The sequence below is a fragment of the Aulonocara stuartgranti genome (genome assembly GCF_965226115.1).
Source record: "Aulonocara stuartgranti genome assembly, chromosome: 7".
NCBI classification, from domain to species: Eukaryota; Metazoa; Chordata; class Actinopteri; order Cichliformes; family Cichlidae; genus Aulonocara; species Aulonocara stuartgranti.
The window spans coordinates 7,224,780-7,249,237 of record NC_138945.1 but is presented as its reverse complement, the minus strand read 5'-3'; the positions used below and the strand labels follow the sequence as shown (position 1 = coordinate 7,249,237).

At 40.5% G+C, this 24,458-nt stretch overlaps 1 protein-coding gene across 9 annotated transcripts in view; it reads left to right on the top strand.

The window, feature by feature from the left end:
• Positions 1-20,893, top strand: part of sez6l (seizure related 6 homolog (mouse)-like) — a 107,046-nt gene extending 86,153 nt beyond the window's left edge. For 5 of the 9 annotated variants that reach the window (XM_082538137.1, XM_082538141.1, XM_082538143.1 and 2 more), the window contains exons 10-17: positions 54-250; positions 8,667-8,861; positions 13,059-13,250; positions 13,875-14,069; positions 17,051-17,086; positions 17,405-17,519; positions 17,885-17,990; positions 18,149-20,893. In XM_082538137.1, the coding sequence (XP_082394263.1) occupies positions 54-250; positions 8,667-8,861; positions 13,059-13,250; positions 13,875-14,069; positions 17,051-17,086; positions 17,405-17,519; positions 17,885-17,990; positions 18,149-18,181 (1,069 nt within the window). In that variant the 3' untranslated portion in view covers positions 18,182-20,893. Of the gene's footprint in view, positions 1-53; positions 251-8,666; positions 8,862-13,058; positions 13,298-13,874; positions 14,070-17,050; positions 17,087-17,404; positions 17,520-17,884; positions 17,991-18,148 lie in introns of those variants that run through there. The other 4 variants (XM_082538138.1, XM_082538139.1, XM_082538140.1 and 1 more) reach the window with 4 other exon arrangements.
• Positions 20,894-24,458: the final 3,565 nt, after the last annotated feature.

Genomic DNA, 24,458 nt, shown 5'->3' with positions numbered 1-24,458 from the left:
CTGATATCATTAGCTGTACTGCAGTATTTCTTTCCCTTCCTCCTTGTCTTCAGACTCAACATCAGTGACAGTGACATGCTGACGATCACCGATGGAGATGAGGTCACAACTCGTATTCTGGGACGCTATGTTGGAGGCAGCAGCCCCTTCAAGCTTTCCTCAACGACCCCTGATCTGACTGTGACCTTCCATTCTGACCCGGCGGGGCTTGTCTTCGGCAAGGGGGAAGGCTTTATTATCAACTATATAGGTGACAATAACCGTTACAGGTCTATTTTTGCTTTAAGTGTTAAAAAAAGAGTATAAGCTGTGAAAAAGAATCTTAAAATCTACTTATCCATCCATCCATCCATCCATTCTCTTCTGCATTTGGGTCTTCTATTTTAGTTAGAAGACCCAAATGCCATGTTGCAATACTATACTGCTATGGTAGCCAACGTTTCAAATGCAGATTTTGACAGGTTTGTGAGTGTACACTTTATCCAAATCTAGTGAGGGTTTACTCACCTTTGCCAGTGGGTGGCTGTAGCTCAGGCGGTAGAGCAGAATGTGTATGAATGTAGTTAGGAAGCACTCAGCTAAGAGAAAGTGTGTGATTTGTTGAATGTGGCATGATGTATAAAGCAGCGGTCCCCCGGGCCTCGGACCAGTACCGGGCCGCACGAGTTGAGGTTCAGGTGTAAAATGTATGGTTTTTATTGGTTTTCAGTGTTATTTTGTTATAGTTTGATCGTTAACTCTGTTTTCCTGGGTCTTTTCACGTGCGTTATGAATACATCTTCCTTTTTTCGGTACCGGTACGAGTTTTATTTTGTTGTATTTATCCGCAACACCTTAAAGGCCGGTCCGTGAAAATATTGTCGGGCATAAACCGGTCCGTGGCACAAAAAAGGTTGGGGACCGCTGGTATGAAGCACTTTGAGTAATCTGGGAGAGTTGAAAAACGCTATATACAGTAAGAATCAGTCCATTCACTGGCTGAACAGAGTTTGGTCATGTTCCTTTTGTACTACTATGCACATGTTATTATTACATGGTTTAATTAAGGTACACATTAGGCTGACATCTGGGGCCAGAGCTGAAACTGTTCTGGGCCAGCATTGTGTCTGCAACTGGCCCGTGGCTGCACACGACTTATACATGGCCCACATACCGGAAAGAATGACGGCCCTTTGATGGCCCAGACCAGGTTTGCCAGAGGTAATCCACACATGGGCCAGCAAAGGACCACCAGTGTGTCTGCAACTGGCCTTGTGCTGGCCAATGTGTGGGCCACCTTTGGCAAACCAGATCTGGGCCACCAAGGGGCCGTCATTCTTTCTGGTATGTGGGCCATGTGTAAGCACACTGTGTGGGCCAGATCTGGGCCATACCAATTTTGCTATGTGGGTTCAGTCTCAGCTGACTGCAGGTTTCTCCAACCTTTAAAACAGTACATTTGCACAATGACTTGAACTAGTACTTCCGGTGAACAATGGGCTGTGAGGTCAGTTCCTTCATTAATATGCAAATTGTTATGGCCACTGATCAACAACCAGTACTCAAATATCATTAATCAATGACAATGATCAATGGCCATGAATACCAGAGGACCAGGATCAGTAAGGGTTTTCGCTTAGGCTGTCATGGTCCTGGGTCTGGTGACCCAGAGTTCATGTGTATTTGAGTTTTTGTTAATATTCAATGTCATTCATGGTTTTTGTTCTCTTTATGGGTTTTGTGCTTATCTATAGTTTATAGTCTTTAGGGTTCTGTCTCGATGTCTTCCCTGTGTCTCCGTGTTTCATGTTCCCTCTCGTCTCTCCAGTTAGAATGTCCCCCTGTTTGTTTCTCTCCCCTGTATAGGAATTTCTTTTATTTATGTATTAATGACATTATTTTATTGTATAATGCCTTGGTGCCACTGGATTTTAGCATGTCTCACACTCATACAGTTAGACAGATGGTGGAGGTCTGGTAAGGAAGTTGGGGGATGCAGACAACTCCACAGGAAGAATCTTTTGTCTCTTTGAGGACTCTGGGAGGTAGCAAGGGAGCGTGAACCTTAAGGTGTGAAACAGCTGTGTACTGCCTTTTGTTCCTGAAGAAGATATTTAACTGAGAGCCATGCTAGGCTCAGGGTGAGACTCTGCTGACCGTCTGCCCCATGATCATGCAGGCTCTCCACCAAGCTTGGTTTTCTGTTCTTTGTTTGTGATTAAAGAATGTTAGCTACCGCTCACCACTTGTCTGCATGCTCTATTTAATGGAAAACTTCCACAACACCCCATTCTTGGAGTTAAGCTTGTTTGTCTTTGTCTGCTTTTTCATATTTGTCGTGCTTCCAGTTTTATTTTGACGGTCCTTGTTCTGCGTAAAACGTATTCAGTTTTGCTTCCCCTTTGTCTGTGTATTTAATCCCTCAGTCTACCTCTATTTGTTGTCGCATTTTCCACGTTAGTGGTATGTCCAGTCATTAGTGGCCAGTCAGGAGTGTCTTAGTTCTAGTTTATGTTTGTTTTTTTTCTTTAGTATTCATGTTTTTTGTTTTTTAGTTAATTTTTCCTAGCAAATAAAGCTGCTGCTTTGAGTTAAGTTTTCCATCTGAGAGTCCTGCGTTTGGGTCCTAACTTAGCCTGCCACACAGCTTACCACACAGTTCACCACATAGGTAGCAATTGTCCTTCTTCTCTGCTGGATTGCCTGGAGCTTTCTTTAGGCACCTTCTCAGCTTTGATTAATGCCCAGTTTGAATAACCACATTTACTCAGGGCCTTCTTAATATGATGTTCTTCTGCTTCCCTGGCCGCTGTATCTGTGGGGATCGTGTTCGCTCTCTGTTGTAGTGTCCTGATGACACCCAGTTTGTGTTCCACTGGATGATGAGAGTTAAACCTTAAATAGTGATTCATATGTGTTGTCGTTTTTCATATCCTCCCTGGTGAACTTGATGTGTTGGTCCACTCAGTTAATGTGATCAGTGAATTGTGGTATGTCCGGAGAGTTGATTCTTACCCATGTGTCATCCACATACCTGAGCCAATGACTTGGTGGTGTTCCACGGCAAGGATAACAGAGCCTTCTTTTCCACTTCTTCCATGTACAAGTTGGCCACAATGGGTAAAACTGGGAAACGCATGGCACACCTATGTTTTTGCCTGTAGTACTGACTCTTGGATGTGAAATATGGGGAATGAAAACAGTTTAAAGAGCAAACACCTTTGGTCAGTGCTGAGAGTTCAAGGTTCTTTATTTGCCATTTGTCCATAAAACCAGCAGTCAAGGCAGATTGGAATTCTTGTGCAGAGGTCTCTTAGTCATAGTGAGCATGTTAGAAAAATAAACAAGACAATACAATGCTAATATTAATTTTAAATTCTAAATTATACCCCCTTTACAAGAGGGGTGGAAGTATATTCCCAAGAGTCTAATTATATATATATATATATATATATATATATATATATATATATATATATATATATATATATATATATATTATATATATATACATATGTATATATGTATATATACACACACATGGAAGTTTGGAAGTATGGAAGTTTTGTTGTGTTGCTGAGATTGGGGTTCATCCTGCAATCTCTTACGAACTTTCATCTGCCTCCATAATGACATCTCTCACCTTCTCAACAAAATCCAGGGTGTTCTGGATGTGGTGTTCAGAGCTGCCTATCAATGGGTTGAGGATCAAAGCCAGAAACTTTGAGATATTATAGGTGACTGAGCTGATCATACAGACAATTGGTCTTAAATGTACACCCTGTTTATGTATCTTAGGTAAACCATACAGACTTGGTGTAGCTTCCCCTGGGTTTCATTTTAAGTATTTTTGTCACAGAGCTGTGTGAAATTGTCTCACGATAGTCTTTCTGGTTTAGCAAAACAACTACCCTTGTCTGCTGGAAGGATGATAATGTTTTTCTTTTTCTCTGTTTGGGTGAATTGCCTGTCAGACAAATTTTACACCCACTTGTCCTCATCCTCGGAGTGGCATTTCTTCTAGCTACTGAGGGCACTCTCCATGTTTTTGTTTGGTTTCTGATGCACAAAAAATAAGTCAAACTCAGTTTTTTTTCATGGTCTTAGACTTTTCATGCTGTGCTAGACGAGCCTTTTCAGTTAATTTAAACACCTTTCGAAGAATACTCTCTAGAAGCATTGTAAGACACTATCAGATCCGCTTCTCTTTAGATTTCACATCGATGGTAAAAATGTATTTGTCTCAGCTATTCATTGAGGATCTGGTTCTGTGCCTTCTGGAGAATTTTTGCTGCCCAGAGGCCCGATCAATGGTCATTGATCAATGATCTCTGATCACTGATCACTGATCACTGGCTGTTGATCATTGTTCATGACAATTTGCATATTAATGAAGAAACTGACCTCACAGCCCATTATTCGCCAGCAGTGCTACTTTCAGTCATTGTGCAAATTTACTGTTTAAAAGGTCGGGGAAACCTGCAGTTAGCTGAGACGGAAGAAGTCACTTGGATGAGTGATGAAACGTTTCTCCCACTGAAAATGCTACGTCCAGATGAATGGAATCAACTTTTTTGGATTTCCTCACCTGGATGATCGAGGATACATCAAGATATCTCTATCAATCACCAACAATTTGCCGCTTGGAGATTATAAAGATATTGATAATTTTATTTGTCAGGGTTTGTTATTATGGCTCTGGGCAGAGAATAAACTAGGCATGAATGATAACAAACATGTATCCGATATTATATCTGTCAACAAGGTGCACTGAAGGGTATCAGTTGACGGAACAGCTGATATGGACTGGTTTTCTGATCTGCAGGGATTGAATTTGTAGAGTTTACACTGTGCATAATTTATTGTCTGTTATTCTTTTAAAAGTTTAAAGGTTGTGGCAGAAAACACTGGGTTGTCAGCTTAAGCCCACAGAAGGGAAGTCAGAAGCATTAAGCGCTAAGGCATACTTGTTTTAAATTTTGGTTATCACTGACAATCAGAACACAAAATAAAAAGACACTGGAATTATCATTTAAATAGTTTTTAACTTTAATTTACTTTTCTAATTAATTTCCGTTCTGTCCATTCTCAAGCTGCCCACTTTATTTTTCATCTTCTATTTTCTGTCCTCTCATCTTTACTTGTTTTTTTTTTACTTAAGGCAGATCTGCCCAAGACTTAACATAGCAGGAAGGTTTGAACTGCACACTTTAATGCTGGAAAGATCAGATGATCCAATCCAAGATCAAATCAATTTGTTTAAAAAAAACAAAAACTACTCAATGATGATGAATGCATTGATCTTGCTGAATCTCATTCTGTGTAATTAATTCATGATGTCTGAGGGCTTCTCACCATGTTACAGATGTGCCATAGCCAAATTTTCAATGCAGCCTCTTTAAAGCTACACTAATCACTATTTTTTATATGAGCAGTTTTTCAAATGACTTAAACAATTCAAATCAATTATGTTTTATTGATTGTTTTTGATTTATTGAGTTGAGCAGAGACTTGCAAATGGGGCAAGGGATGACTGAGACAATATATACAAAGAGTGGTGACAAGGAAAATGGGAGCACAGCAGGAACAAATTAAAAATAACAAAACAGGGAAAGCAAACTGAGCACAAAGGACATGATACAAGTGACCATCAAAATAAAACAGGAACTGGCACACAGACTGAGATCCAGACAAGGACACTTACAGTTGACAAAAGAACAGAGGAAAGACAGACAGGAAAACATATGACACACTGGAGAGACAATGGATGAACCACGAGGAGGGGAACATGGAACAAGTAAGGGAGATGAAAGCAGACACGACTAAGGCATGGATTGAGAGGGCGAGGGACTCAGGGAAAGAGAGAAACACAGAAGGAGGGAACGAGAAACATGGAGGAGTGCGAGGGACATGGACGGAAAAAGATTTAAACACCAATGACTTGACAGTCACATACAGGCAACACAGGGGAGAGACCAAGACACAAGAGTAACCTAACAAGAAACTAAACTGTGAATACAAGGGAACTCAAGAACTTGGAAAGAATAAACTCAAGATTGACTAGTGAGACTTGAATATCATCGTCAAAATAAAAACAATCAACAAAACACAGGAAACTCAAAATACTGGTATGACGATCCAGAACAATGATAGTATATTAAGTGGTAATAAGTAGGAGTAACAGTTGGTATCAGTGCTATATACTGTCAACAATCAGCAATGACCTGGAAAATACTCTAATACTAAAATAATTTTAAAAAATTGTAAACATTAAAAAAAAAATGCCTAGAAAAGGTTCTAGTGTATTGTCTTTCTTATTCCAAATGAAGGTAAAATTTATTAAATGAACATCACATTCTTTATGGGATGATGTGAAACATCGGCTAAGAACGTGAACTCACAAAACACAGATCGTCAGTCAGATCATAGACTTCTATAGAATCAGTCATAGACATAGTCTAGACATAATCCAAGTTTAAGGTATATTCATTTCTTTTCCACATATAAGATTATATTAACAGATATTAATAAATATATTAAATTTTCAGTATAGTGTTGAAAAAGTACTTCAAAAAAAGTGTTTGGTGGTGTTGTCATAGGGAACATGCAATGCGTAAAAAGACATAAGTGCAATATCCTTCTTTGACAAGTGCAATATCCTTTCATTGTGTTTCGTAGAACTGTATTTGTGTGTATTTATACTTTTACATTTACTATTTTATTTTATTATACTCTCAATTTTATTATATTGTTATTTTATTCTGTGGAATGCTGAGTGAAAGCATGTAAGAATGTATGCATGCTAGCTCTGCTCCAATTTCGCTGTACAATGCCTAATATAGTGATAATATGTGTGTGAATGCGAGAGTGAATGAATAGTGGCATTGTAAAGTGCTTTGGGTGCCTTGAAAAGCGCTATATAAATCCAATCCATTATTATCATTATTATTATAATAAAGGAATTTAATTTTTATAAGCAGGAAGAGGTGCTAGGCTAAAACTAAACCCTTGTTCTAGTGTTAATCCTACACACACTCAATACTTCCCAAGGGCTTCATGGTTTGCACTTGGTCAGCAACTATCCTTTAACACCGCTGTCACAAGCTCACTGACCTAATAAATCAAAAATATGATATTTCTATGGATTTTTCTTCTTCTTCTTCTTCTTCTTCTTCATGTCCTTCAATGAGGGAAGACTAAGTACTACTTTGGCTCATTACCCTACCTTCAGGTGGAAAAAAAGGGTGAAGGCCCACCTGAGTAACTTCATTAGATGTCTATACGTAACACATATGTTTGGATTTTCTTAACATAGTGTGATAGTATTTAATTATTAACAATTTTGTTAAGAATTTTAGTATTTTTTGATTGATTAAAGTAAAAATCTTATATAGGAAAGTAAAAATATTAGGAGAAAATTAGTTACTGTAATGTATGAATTTGAAAGCAGTGAAATATTGTGAGACAGCAAAACAGTGGCATACCCTGAGACCGAAAAAACAACATCAATGAGAAGTGCCAATTGATAGAAGTTCTTGCATTTTATTACTTTGATGATATGTTGTATCTGCACTGTTTTTGAACGCAACTTGGTAATCAATCTTGCTAGCATCAGATAACAACATAACAAATACCTAAATACCCTAAATGTGTTTGCTTCTTCACCAAAAAAAACAAAAGTGAGAGTCATTGCAAAATAGTTTGAACAGCTTTTTTTTGGGGGGGGGGGGAGGCAAAGTGGTCCGGGAATAAACTTTACTTAAACTTTGTGCTGTCAGTGTTAATCTCGTTAAAATGATGTTAACACAATAACTGCATTAATGCAGCAAATCTCCATTAGCGAGTAAGCGCGGATCGCCCCGTGCGCGGGGCTGCACGATGCTAATGCAAAGTGCTAACATTGAGGCTTCACGATGTGTTGTCTAAGCTGGCTATGTTCGTCTTTTATGCACAGTGTTGTATTTGTTCTTTGTTTCATTAGAGCTCTTTGAGGGAGCACAAAGTCAGCCATTTGTATTGTTTTAACTCAAAGGTATGACTTTAAGTGTCCAGAATCTGCTGGAGTAAGCCAGCAGCAGAGATTCACATGAGAATGTGTTAATTTAAATGCATTCTGTTACTTTGAAGCAGCCCCCCAAAATTATGACTGATGGTACATCAACACAGCCAAGACAATTACCTGAGAGCTTTTAATAATTTTGTTGAGGACCCCTTCAGTGGAAATCTGAATTTAAACTCTGTCTTTTCATCAGCAGCTTTAGTAGCAAGGTGTCTGTGCCAGAGTGAATGTACTGGAGAGTTGATATTTGAAGACAGTCCATCACTGAGGAAATCCATACTTCCATCACATTCTATCATATTGGGGTGGCTGTAGCTCAGGAGGTAGAGCAGATCATCTACTGATCGGAAGGTTGGTGGTTTGATCTCTGGCTCCCTCTAGTCTGCATGCCAAATATCCTTGGGCAAGATATTAGTCGCTCTCCAATGCATCCATCAGAGTACGAATGTGTGTTATTTTAGATAGTAATACAAAAATATTCACTATTTACATGGAAATCAGCTGTGCTGTTGTCTTGACTTGTTTTTTTTTGACTTGCAGCTACCTGAACTAAGCCTGAACAATATATATTGGCATCGTAATAATGAAGCCATTAATCAGAATGTCTTTTCTTTCATACTCTTGTCAGAGGTGTCTCGAAACGACTCTTGTCCAGATCTGCCTGAGATCCATAATGGCTGGAAGACAACATCCCATGTTGCACTTGTGCGAGGGGCTTGTATAACCTACCAGTGCGATCCTGGTTATGACCTGGTGGGGCGAGAGACTCTCACCTGTCTTCTGGATCTTTCCTGGAGCTCACAACCCCCATTCTGTGAAAAAAGTGAGTTCTGCTTGTTTTATTTGTTTGTACAATAACCTTTATCTGTTCTTCATGGAATTAATTAATTTTAGGTATTTCCTTGGTCCCTACAGGAGGAATTTTTAATATAGTTGTTGACAAATTGGCCATTCATCTACTGCCATGGGCCTCATTTATCAGTGTGATTCATCAATATTATCATGTGCATGCGCATGAAATTGTCCAAAATGTCTTGGTAAGCTGGAACTAAAGGGCTGAGCCCAACTACTTAAAAACAACTCCACACTATGGTCCCCCTCTACCAAACTATACACTTTGCACAGTGTAGCCAGAGAAGTACCCCTCTCCTGGCAACTGCCAAACCCATACTCATCCATCAGATTGCCAGATGAAGAAGTGTAAGTTGTTGCTCCAGAGAAGGCCTTTCCACTGCTCTAGGGTCCAGTAGCGGTGTGCCTTACACCACTGCAACTGACACTTTGCATTCCATTTGCATGTAGAACTCAACAATCGTCTATCTGCATGGGTGTTGGACTTCCTCAATGAGATCTCATGCGGTGAGACAGGGTAGGTGTGTCTCTGACAGCATCACCACCATCTCGCCGCTGCTGTATTCCCTCTATACTTCTGACTGTGTGGCCACTCATGGCTCCAATACCATTGTGAAGTTCGCTGATGACGCAGTGGTGTTGTGCCTCATCTCCAACAACGATGAGGTGGCCTACATGGACAAGGTGACGAACCTGGCATTGTGGTGTCAGGACAGCCACCTTCTTGTCTTGCAAACCAAGGAGCTGGTGGTGGACTTAGAAAGGAGTAAACACCGAGTCTACAGGCCCCTTATCATTAACGGTGCTCTAGTGGAGAGGGTGTTGTCCTTCAAGTATCTCAATGTCCACATCTCCTCAGACCCGACATGGTCTGCTCACGTTAAGGTCCAGTCCAAAAAGGCTAGGCAGTGCCTGTACCATTTCCAACAACTGAGGAAGTCGGGGTCTCTCCAGTGATCCTCAGGACTTTCTATTCAGGCACTGTGGAGAGCATCCTCACATAGAACATCACATCCTGGTATAGGAATAGCTGTGTTCAGGACTGAAAAGCTCTTCAGAGAGTGATTGGTGCAGCAGAACACTGCTGCAGGTCTATTCTCCCTCCCTACAGGACATTTACACCAGGAGATGTTGGTCCAGAGCAGCAGATATTAAAGGACTCGTCCCATCCCAGTAACAAACTGTTTCAACTTCTGCAATCAGGCAGAAGTTTCCGCACAATCGGGGCAACAGAGAGACTCAAGAGGAGCTTCTATCCTCAGGTCGTCCAAGTCCTAAATCTGAACATGCCCCCACTACCCTTATGGCATCCCTAAGTGAATGAAACAGGACCATACATCATGTTCTTGTCCCATGCCAGAATTTTCACGGTCATATTTCATATCACATCTGATTCATTATTACATCACAGGCTTCTACACTGATCATGCTCGTCACTCTGTTGAATTACTCTGTTTATATTACTTCGGCCACTTGTTTACTCTACGTGCTATCAATACATTGCTGTGCTAATATGGCACAAAACACTTTGTACATGCACATTCCGTTGCATGTACATTTTAAGATTTTTAATTTAAAATTTCCAGATATTTTTATTTATTTAATTTACTTATTGTCTATAATGTCTTGCACAGTCAAATGAGGAGTTCAGGACACATTTCACTGTGTGTTGTACTCATATGACTATGCATGTGACAAATAAAGAATCTTGAATCTTGAATCCACTTGATGTAAGGCTTGGATGCAGCTGCTTGACCATGACCATTCAGTGAAGCTCTCTGAGCACTGTTCTTGACCTTATCTGAAGACCACATGAAGTTTGGAGGTCTGTAGATGTTGAATCTGCAGAAAATTGGTTACCTCTGCACACTATGCACTTCAGCATCCACTTACCGCACTGTAATTTTATGTGACGTACCACTTCATGGTTGAGTTGTTGTAATTCCTAACTGCTTACACTTTGCTATAATACCGCCAACACCATTGGGGTGGCTGTAGCTCAGGTGGTAGAGCAGGTCAGCTACTAACTAACCTTGTTGCTCTCTGTTGCATCCATCGGAGTGTGAATGTGCTTGAATGTTAGACAGTAAGCACTTAACAGTTAGAAAAAGTGCTTCTGTGAATGGGTACAATTGACTGTGGAATATTTAGTAGCATTAAATTTCACGACCGCACTCATTTCACAGCTGAAATCCTGTCATGGTACCACACTGGAATTCACTGAGCTCATGAGAGGGACCCAGTCTTTCACAAATGTTTGTCGAAGCAGTCTGTTTGTCTAGATGCCTCATTTTATACACCTGTGGCAATGGAAGTTACTGGAAGACCTGTGTTCAATGATTTGGAGGGCTGAGTGAATACATTTGGTAACATAGTGTGTATTATAGTACAAATAAATTTGTACTATAATTTGCCAGACGGGCCTCCAGCTCGCACTGGAACGGTTCGCAGCCGAGTGTGAAGCAGCGGGAATGAGGATCAGCACCTCCAAATCTGAGGCCATGGTTCTCAGCCGGAAAAGGGTGGAGTGCCCACTCCGGGTCGGGGATGAGTTCCTGCCCCAAGTGGAGGAGTTCAAGTATCTCGGGGTCTTGTTCGCGAGTGATCGGAGAAGGGAGCTGGAGATCGACAGACGGATTGGGGCTGCAGCTGCAGTAATGCGGACGCTGCACCGGTCCATCGTGGTGAAGAGGGAGCTGAGTGTAAAAGCGAAGCTCTCAATTTACCGGTCGATCTACGTCCCTACCCTCACCTATGGCCACGAGCTGTGGGTAGTGACCGAAAGAACGAGATCGCGGATACAAGCGGCAGAAATGAGCTTCCTCCGAAGGGTGGCTGGCCTCTCCCTTAGAGATAGGGTGAGAAGTTCGGCCATCCGGGAGGGGCTCAGAGTAGAGCAGCTGCTGCTCCACATCGAAAGGAGCCAGCTGTGGTGGTTCGGGCATCTGACAAGGATGCCCCCTGGGCGCCTCCTGGGTGAGGTGTTCCAGGCATGTCCCACCGGGAGGAGGCCCCGGGGCAGACCCAGGACACGCTGGAGAGATTATATCTTTCGGCTGGCCTGGGAACGCCTTGGTATTCCCCCGGATAAGCTGGAGGAGGTGGCTGGGGAGAGGGAGGTCTGGGCCTCTTTGCTTAGGCTGCTGCCCCCGCGACCCGGCCTCGGATAAAGCGGATGAAGATGGATGGATGGATGGAATTTGCCAGACTGATTTTATAAGTCAAATTGTCTTGTGGTGGGATGGGACCAGAAGTTGTTATAGTACTAATTTCTGCAAAGAACCCAAGGTTTAATCAACATGATTCACCCTCTCCGCAACATCTATAGTGGAAGGCTCTGCAATTGCGACACAGGACCTGATGCACTAGCACAATGTGATGCGTTTCTTGGCACTGCTGCCTCACAGCAAGAACGTCCTGTGTTTGAATCAACTGACCATACAAATAAAGGGCCCAGTAGTGTCAAACATCTATGACATTGGCCCTTCTGTTTTTCAGCTTTTGCCTATACCAGGAGCTCTAGCTCTAACAGGACATTTTAAACAGTATAAAATTTGGGGAATTTGGAATTCAGTGACACAGTATGGAATTTTGGGGGGGGGGGGGGGGGGGGGGGACATTTACTGGATACCCTTAGTTCATTCTTAATCTTACAAATGAGCTGGTATTTGTAAAGGACCTTTTTAATTTTACTGACCATCAAAGCTTTATGTAGCTCACACAGTAAGAACAAGCTTCACACACTTCTTGTTGTGCTGCAACTATGGTGACCTCTGCATTGCTGTGCTGATATACAAGACGGATAGACTTATCAGAATTTTTGCCATCCTTTCAGCAAAACCTGAGATTTTAAGAGTAAAATTAATATTTTCCATTCTTTACGAATTTGTTTTTGATTCAGGCTTGAACATATACACCCTAAGAGTGATAAAACCCCACTTTAAATATGTAACTTTTACTGCTTGGAACTATATTTGTGCATTTTGGATCTCAAACAAGTTACCTTGAATTAAAAAAAGCAAGTACATTCATGTAGATTGTACCTGCTCTTGGGCATATAATAGTGTCCATCTCTGGGCTTATTTTATTTTTTATCAAAATGTATTATTGTTTTTATAAAATTATATCTCTTATCATTCATCACAGTCTCTGCTGTCTTTTTTCTCAGTCATGTACTGTTCAGATCCTGGCCATGTTGAGCATGCTACCAGAACCCTGTCTGACCCGAAACTCCTAGTGGGGACAACCATTCAGTATAGCTGCAACACAGGCTTCATCCTACAGGGCGGCGCCACTATCACATGCTATGGACGTGAGCCAGGAACGCCTGTGTGGACGTCTCATCTGCCTCACTGTGTCTGTGGGTATTTGAAAGAATGTTTCCAGACATAAAAGAAGACATGGGAGGTTAGTCAGTTCTCAACTGGCAATTGCTGATATGTATTTTAGCAAACTGGTGAGCTGAAGGGTCCCGTAGTTTACTAGTAGTATGTTAGCATCAGAATTTCACAAGCCTATCATCTGGATAGGGAGTCACATATGACACTTAACTGAAGATAAGAGGCTCTTTTCCTTTTTTTTTTTTAGTCCAAAATGAGTGGGTTTGTGTGATTTCTTGCAAAAAAGGCCTGGCTCTCTCTTTTCTCTGCTGACAAAGATCACAGCGTCTCTGCATGCCAGAGACGATGCTTCATCACTCACATTTTATCTCAGCAGTCATGATATTTGCGTGTGTGTGTGTGTGTGTTTTCAGGGTTATTAATGTTTGGGTGAAGTGTTTGATATGTAAATGTGATGCTAATGCACCATAGCAATCAACCCTCAGCCACCTGGAGGTGGAGGCGGAGATTATCCGTGAGTCATGTCACCTCAGCCAGGGTTTGTCAAAACCTGTCAGTCGAGCTATGACGCAGAAACCTCTGATTTGTGCTGAGAAACTCAATGAGTTCCATGCAGTTTCTTTTTCTTTCTTCTTTTTATCTAGCTGAGGATTCTGTTTCCTGTGAAAACCCCGGTCTCCCTGACAACGGCTACCAGATCCTGTCCAAGAGACTTTACCTGCCTGGCGAGTCCCTAACCTTTGTCTGTTACCAAGGTTACGAGCTCATAGGAGAGGTTGCAATTAAATGCATCCTTGGAAATCCTTCTTTTTGGAGCGGCCCACTTCCACTCTGCAGGGGTGAGATTTTTGAAGGACATTTTATTTTAATATACGTTATTATAGAAATTTTTTAGAGGCTTTGGATTATTCTGATTCACAAGAACACTAACTCCTGTAAAGTTGCAATCAGACGTTTATATCCACCCATCATGCACATGAATGTAATGGAAATATGGGGTTTCTAATGATGTCTTTGAACTGTCAGAAGTATACATACAAGCTTAAATAAAAAAAAAAAAATATATATATATATATATATATATATATATGTATATACACATCCACTCTGGATATATATAATAAATAATTCCCCTCTCGCCCCTGTGGGCGGTCTATCCTTCAAGTTCGGGTCCTTTACCAGAGGCCTGGGAGCTTGAGGGTCCTGCGCAGTATCTTAGCTGTTCCAAGGACTGCGCTCTTCTGGACCGAGATCTCTGATGTTGTTCCTGGGTTCTGATGGAGCCACTCGCCTAGCTTGGGAGTCACCACACCTAGTGTTCCGATTACCACTGGGACCACCTTCACCTTCACCCTCCACATCTTCTTGAGCTCTTCTCTGAGCCCTTGGTACTTCTCCAGCTTCTCATGTCATTCAGAATCGCTACATCTATCACTGCGGCCATCTTTCTCTGCTTGTCTACCACCAGTATGTCTGGTTGGTTAGCCATCACCATTTTATCCGTCTGTTTCTGGAAGTCTCCTATTTTAACGTCGGAACCTGTTTCTGTATATTATGCTGGCCACTTGGTTATGGTGTTGTCCTGCATAGCATTCCACGTATGCCCTGCCAGCTAGCATCTTGCAGCCTACTGTTATGATCTGGATTGTCTCAAGGGCATCTTTACACAGCCTGCACATGGGGTGTTGTCTGGTATGATAGACTGCAGCCTCTATGGATCTTGTACTCAAAGCTTGTTCCTGTGCTACCATGAGTAGTGCCTCTGTGCTGTCTTTCAGTCCGGCTTTGTTCAGCCACTGGTAGGATTTCTGTCAGCTACCTCCTCTATCTGCTGGTGGTACATACCATACAGGGGCCTGTCCTGCCATGATGGTTCCTCCACTTCCTCGGGTTTATTGCTGCCTGAGGTATTCACTCAGCACGTGGTCGATTGGGGCTATCTTCCTGATGTATTCCTGATTTCCCCTGGCTCCTTCCTTCCGCTTAGCATACAGGTTAAGGGTGCTGGACTTGGGGTGAAACCCTCAATCCATGGTCAGGAGCTTCCTGGTCTTGATGTCAGTGGCTTCTATCTCCTCCTCTGGCCAGCTTATTATCCCAACAGAGTACCTGATCATGGGCAGGGCGTAGGTGTTGATAGCCCAGATCTTGTTCTTACCTTTCAGCTGACTCCTCAGGACTTCCCTGATCCTCTGCAGGTACTTGGTGGTTGCAGCTTTCCTAGCGGCCTCTTCATGGTTCCCATTTGCCTGTGGGATCCCCAGGTACTTGTAGCTGTCCTCTATGTCTGCAATGTTGCCTTCTGGTAGTTCGATCCCCTCAGTTCTGACTACCTTCCTTCTCTTTGTTATCATCCGACTACACTTCTCCAGTCCGGACGTCATTCCGATGTCATTGCTTTATTTCCTGGTGGTATGGATCAGTGAATTTATGTCTTCTTCACTCTTGGCATACAGCTTGATGTCATCCATGTGGAGGAGGCGGCTGACAATTGCTCCATTCTGTAGTCAGTATTCATAGCCAGTCTTGTTAAAGATCTCACTGAGGGGGTTCAGGCCTATGCAGAACAGCAGTGGGGCCAGTATGTCCTTGGTAGATCCTGCACTTGATGGTGACTTGTGCTATGGGCTTGAAGTTGGCATCTAGTGTTGTACCCCACATTCCCATCCCCGTTCTTGATGAAGACTCTTAGGGTATCTATGTGTATAGCCTATATACTATTATTAATTCATTATGTAAATCTCCAATAATCTAGGAAAATGAAGGCCATGTCAAAGTTTTTGCGTGTCTTTTCCATGCTGTTATCCTTGTATAGTTTTTGCTGTTGTGCTGAAAACTCAAGGAGATGAGTGTCAGGGTCAGGGTGCTGTCTCACTGCAGGGAATTTTCAGGCTGAATCCTCCTGAAGGTTCCCAAGCTCAGAGAGAGAGTTAGGAGAGAGAAAAAGGCTTGGACAGGTAAATGCAGGAGATAATGTGTGTGTGTGTTTTTTTTATTACCCAGATTATTTTAGAGTAATGAATTAGTTGTCCATGTTAAACAAAGTGTCACTAGTCACTATGAATTTGTGCAGTTAATATGTACTAATACAGTGATTAATTTGATTAGTGTGATATTTAGTTTAATTCATAATTTATTTTTGATTCTTTTACTGTATATGGTCAATTTTTCAAAGCTGGAGGCATATTTAAAACGTCTTTTGGGTCTTTCACCTTCCCTCTGCTTTTACCATCACCTGAGCTGCCACATAATATAAATGGTAACATTCCATAAAATTGCAAAGCCTAAAAACAAATCTTTAATATGCTCTGTGAATTTTTATTTATAGACATTTATGACAAAAATAGCTGGCTGTGTCACTGAATATTGTGCAAGTATCATTTTGTTATACCATATTCACAATGGACCAGCATTATGGTTTGGCTGGGGCGTGTTGCTAAATTCTGGAAATTACTGAGGCTCCATGAGTCACCTTTTCTGAAAAAAAAAAAAAAACAAGCATCTCTTACTTGCTTAATAGCTCTGTTTAACCCAAACCTCAATCTTTTGCTAAACTGAAACAAAAATAATCCCATGGAATTAATTTTGATGGATTAAATAAAACTGATCAATTAAATATTACATAGTCTCCTATTTCACAAATTGCTGTGAGACAGGGTTGAATTGGAATACATAAGAAAAGAAAGCTTGACCGATTTTAACAATAGGAAGAGTGGGCATTAGCAAACATACAATTCAAGAGAACGTTATGTAAACAAATTCAACATAAAAAGTTATGTCAATTTTCATATGCACTGACTGACAGAATGATGTCTTGCAGCCAATCAAGACTGCTTTGGCAACCATGCTTTGGAAGGTGAGTGTCTGTGTACAGTATGTGCTGTGGGCTAAAACCCTACACAGTCTGTTTTATAGAATTACAAAAAAAACCCCTAAAACAAACCACCTCACAGGCAACAAAGCTTTACCTGTCTGTGTGCTCTCCCTGCATTTGCATCAACTTCATTCCCATGTTTTGTTTCTACCTCCAGCTGTGTTTATCCATGTGATTTCACAGAGCATCCACCTATGTTTGCTAAACCACCTCTAATGAAACCTTTAGAAGATTTATGTATTCTCTGGATAATGATCTGCGGTTAAATAAACCTTGTTTTATTCATGTTTTGTCTGTCAGTTGCAGAAGCGACTGCAGGTTCCCCTTTGGATGGAGGAAACATAGCACTGGCCATTTTCATCCTCATTCTGTTGCTGTCTGTGCTGCTGGGAGGAGTGTACGTCTATGTCACTCGGTAAGATCCTAGACCATGAGATTTATATACAAGGGTGAGACCTTAATTGTTTCTGACTGTTATTGTCTTGATAACATTTGTTTGATTAGCACAGTCTGGGCCACAGCTCATACTATGCAGGCTCTTGGTCAGAACCCCATTGGTGTCACCTTTTAACTCACTTACTGCTATAACTGTAGCAAAAAGTTAGGGGTCTTTCACATAATCTAGACCTCAAAAGTAATGCAACATATTTGTTTCTTAGAGAACTAGAAGCAAAGTCTTTGGCAGTCGCACACTGGCGCTGAGCCATTGTGAAGGAACAGGTACTAAAACTCTGAATTTGTGTTTTTTTGTGTCTGTTTTTTCCTCATTATGTATATTAGGTGCAGATATAACTCCAACTTAAGGCTGCCTCTTATCTACCCTCACCCTTACCGACAAATCACTGTGGAGACAGAGTTTGACAACCCGCTCTATGAAACAGGAGGAGTAAGTTCTATTCAGTTAAGTTCAAATGAATTGAATTGAATTTTATTTAGATACTGCCAAAATTGCAACAACAAATACCTCAAGTGTGGGGTAAAAGCTGCAGGAGTACATTCAATGTGTCCATTCCTTTGATTTAATAATTCTCATTTCAATTACAGCAGGACACTCGAGAGTATGAAGTATCGATATGAGAATCTTCTCAAAAGATATTTGTGAAGCGTGACAAGACTGACCGCCCTGACCTAACTCTTCGCACTCTCCTCTCTCGCTTCTCCACCCAGGAGGAGGCGATGTAAATACAAATAATGATGTCCAGCCCCTTCTGCATTGATGGATCCTGTTCTCTCCTTCTCTGATGTGACAGCTTTTGTAGACATTATGGGAATTATGAGAGGTTACTTGAACCAAAAAGAAGAAAGACAATTGATAGTCAGCAACTGACCAGTCTACCAGTCTGGGAGAGGTTGAATGATAGAGGAAATGGGGAAAAGGCCCAAATAACATCTGAGAACATCAAACATGGGTCATTTTCACACATGTACTGCAGTTCCTAACTTTTCTAGATAATATCTAACTGAGGTCCGAGAATTGGATTGAACATTAGGCAGCCATTAACTTGCCAGCTGCCTAGTCTGTGTGATAGCAGGGCTAGTGCACCCACTAGTGCAAGTAATTGCATGAGTGTGTGTCATATGTGCTGCCTAATGCACACTCTATACAAGCAACTTTCTCACCTAAAACACATGAATCATTTTCCAGAAAAACAAATTCCTCTGAAGTATTTCTTGTTGTGTATTACATATAAGGAAAATATGGAAAATATTCCAGTTAGGTTCTTGTGAAATTGTCTGAAGTTCATGTGAGAAAATGGCTATTGTGGGAAATGAAGGAGGGAGGGATAGGAAATGAGAGAAATGTGGGTATCAAAGCACTTTTTAGTATATTTTTCTTGACTGTAAAAGTCTTAAGAGGTGAAGTTATAATCCTTAAGATTTAACAGATTTTTGAAACTATTTATCATGATTTTCTTTTCTGCAGTAGTCTTTGAATAGTCTCAAATTCTGTAATCTCTATAAATTAATTACCAGTTCCAGGCAGCACTCAAATTGTCTTTACACAAAGAAGATATTCACAGAAATCAAGATTCACAAGTATGCACAGCAGAGTGCTGTATCATTAATCAAATATCCACTTAAATGTTGAGAAATTTCCAGAAAATCTGCAAAGGATCCACCTTGTTATGTAAATATAAAGAGCTGGTTTATAGAGGTTAGCAGTTTTGTTCTGTGTTCCTCTCACTGCAGAAGAACAGTTAATGTGAAAAACATCTCTAATGTATTTATAAGTTCCTTTTCTGTACCAGATTAAGCTTAATGTTTATACTCTGAAACACTGTTGAGCTAGTTTCAGTTTGAAGACTCCAGTTTTAAAAACTGAGACTTGTGACTGTGAAACAATGAAGCACATATGGCTGCCACCTAGAGACTACTTATATATTTGAAATCACACAAGTATGTCTTTCATTCTTCTTCTGTTGGTACTCTTTTCCCATTGCCATGCTTCCTCAGGATATGGATAATTCTAACATTACCATTGCATTTACTTTACGATTAATTCCTATCTGTGTTTAAGCAACTTTGACTGATTAGCACTTGTGTGCTATTTTCAGTAAAAATTTACCTCAGCGCACGTATGATCAGTGTACATGAATGGTCATTGTGATATGCAGGTTTGTTTGTATAGACACGGGCCGTTTCAGAAACTGGATAAAAACAGCATTTCAAAAAACTTTTTTTTTTAACCTGTTGTGTAGTTGTAAGCTAGCTTTCTAGTAAGTTCCTGTTAAATTCAGCCTTTGACTGAATTCTGCAGAAACTCCAAGAAGCATTTTTTATGTTATTTCCATAAAGTCTCTCTGCTTTTTTCTTTTCATCTTTGTATGTTTATGATTCAGGACTTCGTATACAGTGGTCTCCAAAAGTATGCTAACAGTACGGTAAAATTTCACTTTACTTTAGCATCCATTTTTATCACATCATGCTAGCACACCAGCTTAATGGATACAGAACTTCTGCAGAATAAGAAACCATAATATGAACATTTTCAAACAGAATTTATAGTGACAACCTGTTTCAGATGTACCTCAGATGTTGGTGCCCAGTGCCCAATGGAGCTGTATGGTACAGCTCATCTGATAAGTGTGGATATTTTCAGTAAGGTTATACTATATAATCAGTCTATTACTTAACGCTAGTTAGCTGATATTTGTGTCTTTGTGTTGTACATATACACTTTAGGAAAACAACATGCTAAGGATGCTCACTAGCATTAAAAATTATTTTATGGCAACACTGATCTTACTTAATACATCTATGGTCTGGTAAAAGCGCCATTTGTTATTACTATGGTAAACACAAGTGTTCTTACCCAGGACTGAAATCTTAAGGATTACAACTTCTAAAATGTCATATAGAATGCTAAAGGTGGGTTTATTTCACATATCCATTTCATATTCACATTCATGAGTCATGAAAAGTCCTGTCTTTTCGTAAACTGGAAATCAATATTTAGAAAAAAGTAAAGGTCAGTGCTTTCTTTTATTTGTTACCCAGTCTGACACAGGATTTGCAGTACTGTTGTTATATTTCTCTCACATGTAGTTCAATTGATGGACTGTAACAGACTGGCCTCAGTATTGCTGGGTCTGGACTAGCAGCGTAAATAGTGTAGCTGTAGTTAACTTATTGGTCTTCTGGTACAAGCTCAGCAAACCAACCAGATGATGTATTTATTTTGATGTACTGTACATGTGATGTTTTATGCGGATGGATAAATGTACATTTTCATTATGAGAATACAAATGTTAACAGTTTCCCTAAATAAATGGTAAAACCTTAAAAACTTCAAAGGATTCTTTTCAAACACTGAGGTATTTTGTTTTGTCTTATTTTGCTAAAGGAAACCAATGGAAAAATGATTACACCTTTTTTTTTAATCCAATGTCTAGCCAGACAAGACATCTGATACTCCCAAAAAGTTGATTTTGTTCATCTGGACGTAGCGATTTCAGTGGAAGAAACATTTCATCACTCATCCAAGTTACTTCATAAGTCAGCGTCCCTCCTTGTACAGGATGTGACTTCCTTATCATTGAAAGAGTGGTTACTGGCCTGTAGGTGTGAATAGACTGCGGAGTCCTGGCCTGACGAGTTAGCTCTTTTGTGCTATCCACTTAGCCGGAGGTTGCTTGGTTTTCCTGATGTATAAATCATGGCTATCCTCCTGGCACTTAACAGCATACACCACATTAGTGTGGGCAATCGTGGCTCAAGAGTTGGGCATTCCTCTTGTAATCGGAAGGTTGCCGGTTCAAGCCCCGGCTCTGACAGTCTCAGTCGTTGTGTCCTTGGGCAAGACACTTCACCCGTTGCCTACTGGTGGTGGTCAGAGGGCCCAGTGGCGCCAGTGTCAGGCAGCCTCGCCTCTGTCAGTGCGCCCCAGGGCGGCTGTGGCTACAATGTAGCTTGCCATCACCAATGTGTGGATGATTGTGTATAGTGTAAAGCGCTTTAGGGTCCTTACAACCAAGTAAAGCGCTATACAAATACAGACCATTTACCATTACTCAGTTTGTGCCAGTTAGGGGGGACATTTAAGAGGTATACTGTAAATCAACACATACGTATTGACTCTCATTGTATAAGTATTGACTCTTACTCTGTTTGTGCCAGGGAATGGATCCTTGGAGTGGACCAATTTTTGGCGCAGTGTATTTTAGAGCTTGAAAGCCACAGAGACACGGTCGGCTGGCTGTTGCTCAGGTGGTACCGCAGGTCACCTACTAACCCGGAAGGTTGGTGGTGCGGTCTCAGTGTGCTCCAGTCTGCATGTCAAGTATCCTTGGGCAAGATACTAACCCCATGTTACTCTCTGATGCATCCATCAGAGTGTGAATGTTAGATAGGAAGCACTTAGAAACAGCATTAAAAAATGCTTTGTGAATGCACAAGTTGTGTGAAGCCCTTTGAATGCTCAGAGTAGAAAAGTGCTATACAAGAACCAGTCCATTTACCATTTTGGGAGAAAATGTATCTCAGCTGTTCCAATAATCCTGACACATAAGGGATCACTGAGGGTTTTTGCTTAGGCAGCAGTTGTCCTTCTTCTCTCCTGGATTGTCTGGGGCATTCTTTAGGTGCAGGTTTGACAAATGTCCGGCTTGGATAACCATATTCACTTAGGGCCTTCTTGATGTGATGTTCTTCTGCTTCCCTGGCAGCTGTTTCTGTGGGAATGGTGTTCTACCCTCTTTTAGAGTTGGATGTCTCGAGACCGGTCTTCTCGAGTCCACTTTTACGTGATCTTGGTCTTGTCTTGGTGTCGACGGACTTACATGTGTGTTTATTTCATATTTTCAGTTGTTACCCTCCACGGCTAAATAAAGCACTCTAAATCAGTTTCAGTTATGTAGTGATGAACACAACAATGGACATAAGGGGCTTCTTTCAAAGAAATAACTCAGGTAGATGTTATTTTATATATTATGCTTTGTATGTTGTTCAGTATATTTCTATGCAAAACAACAGGAATTTCAATACACAGCAGTACAGTTGAAACCAGATATTTACATACACTTTAGGGAAAAAACATAAAAAAAATATTTTTTACTGTTAAACATCAATTTAGAGTAAATTTTTGTTTTTGTTTTAGATAAATAAATATTCAAATATCTTTTGAATTAGTTAAATGTCAGAATAAAGAGAGACAGAGCTGTCTATTTTTTTATCACTTTCATCAAATTTAGGAGTACATATACACTAAGTTTACTGTTAATTAATAAGAAAACTCCAGACGATTCCATTCCAGCTGAAGAAGCTTCTGATAGGTTAGTAGAGTCCATTTGAGTAAACTGGTGGCACAGCTGTGGATGCATATAAGGCAAAACACAGAGCCTGTTTCTTTGAAATGGGAAAATCAAGAGATATCAACCAAAACACCAGGAAAAGAATTGTGGACCTCCATAATTGTGGCTCAATTTTGAATACAATTTGGTGCCATTTGCAATTAAGAAATACATAAAATTTCTCTCTTTACTCTTAAATTTAACAAATACGTTTTTAATATTTAGCAATCTAAAAAAATAAACATTTAGTCTGATTTGATGTTACAATTAAAAAAGTGTTTTTATCTGAAGAGTATGTAAATATCTGGTTTCAACTGTATATATGATGATGTTGGTGTTTGGATTGATTGTCAGCACAGAGAGGGAGATGGAGAATGAGGACAGAACAGAGATGGAACAGGAGCCAGGTGAGATAGACATGTTAGTCAAATGATTGTTTGCCAAAACTCATCAGAACATGTATCTAGTACCTAGTGTATCTTTTTAGATACCATTTGTTACTTTTCAAATTCTATATTTGTTAAGTTATGCAGGCTTGTTTGCACAACAAGGCTAAATAATTATATAAACTTTTCTGAATCTAAATAGTCTACTTTGGTAGAATTAAAAAATAAGTGTAGTGCAGGTCTATGATGATTTTTAGTGCTACTATCATCTAGTTCTGATTCTGGTTCTCTCTTGGTTAAATCCCAAGTAGTCCTGATTTTGAACTGTTGTAGTCCTGTTTTAATTCTGGATCAGTTCTGGGTCTGGTTGAATTGGGGTTTAGTCCCTGTGTCTTGATACAGCCCTCATTTTGTTCTGCCTTAAAAAACTAGTTTAAGGTATTCTGCATATGTGATATATATTTTTTTCCTATATGAAGTCATTCTTTTTTTTTACAAAACTCAAAACACAGCCTAATAAATCTTTCAGCCCCCCTGGGTAGTACATGCATACTACCCTTTAGGGCTAAGCCCTGGGTGTATAAAATGTCTAGCTCCGCCTCTGGAGTCAACAGTATCCATGACACACAACGTAACGTTCGATGATGTGTCATGCGCAAAAGCATCAGCTCTAAGAGCCGTGCTTAGGGTGTCCCCCAGGGCACCCATTAGAGGTGAGGTATGACTACCTACCTCTAAGTCAGGGGTAAGGAACTCCAGGCCTCGAGAGCCGGTGTCCTGCAGGTTTTAGAGGTGTCCTTGATCCAACACAGCTGATTTATATGGTTCTGATTTAAAGTTCCCTAGAGGCCTGGTAATGAACTAATCATTTGATTCAGGTGTGTTGATCCAGGGTGAGATCTAAAACCTGCAGGACACCGGCTCTCGAGGCCTGGAGTTCCCTAACCCTGCTCTAAGTGTATTAACATTAACAACCTCAATTAAATGTAGGTAAATTATGCTTAATATATTATAAAACACACACCACACAAGAGTTTTCCATTAATTAGGGGAGACCGGGGATAGTTGTAACATTTTTGACATTTCTGTCTGTAAATTGGAGCTCTTTTAAGGTAGTGGATTCAAAATGTAATGCAAAGTATTTTCATGTCTCTGCTATTAAATAGTGCAGCTATTTTC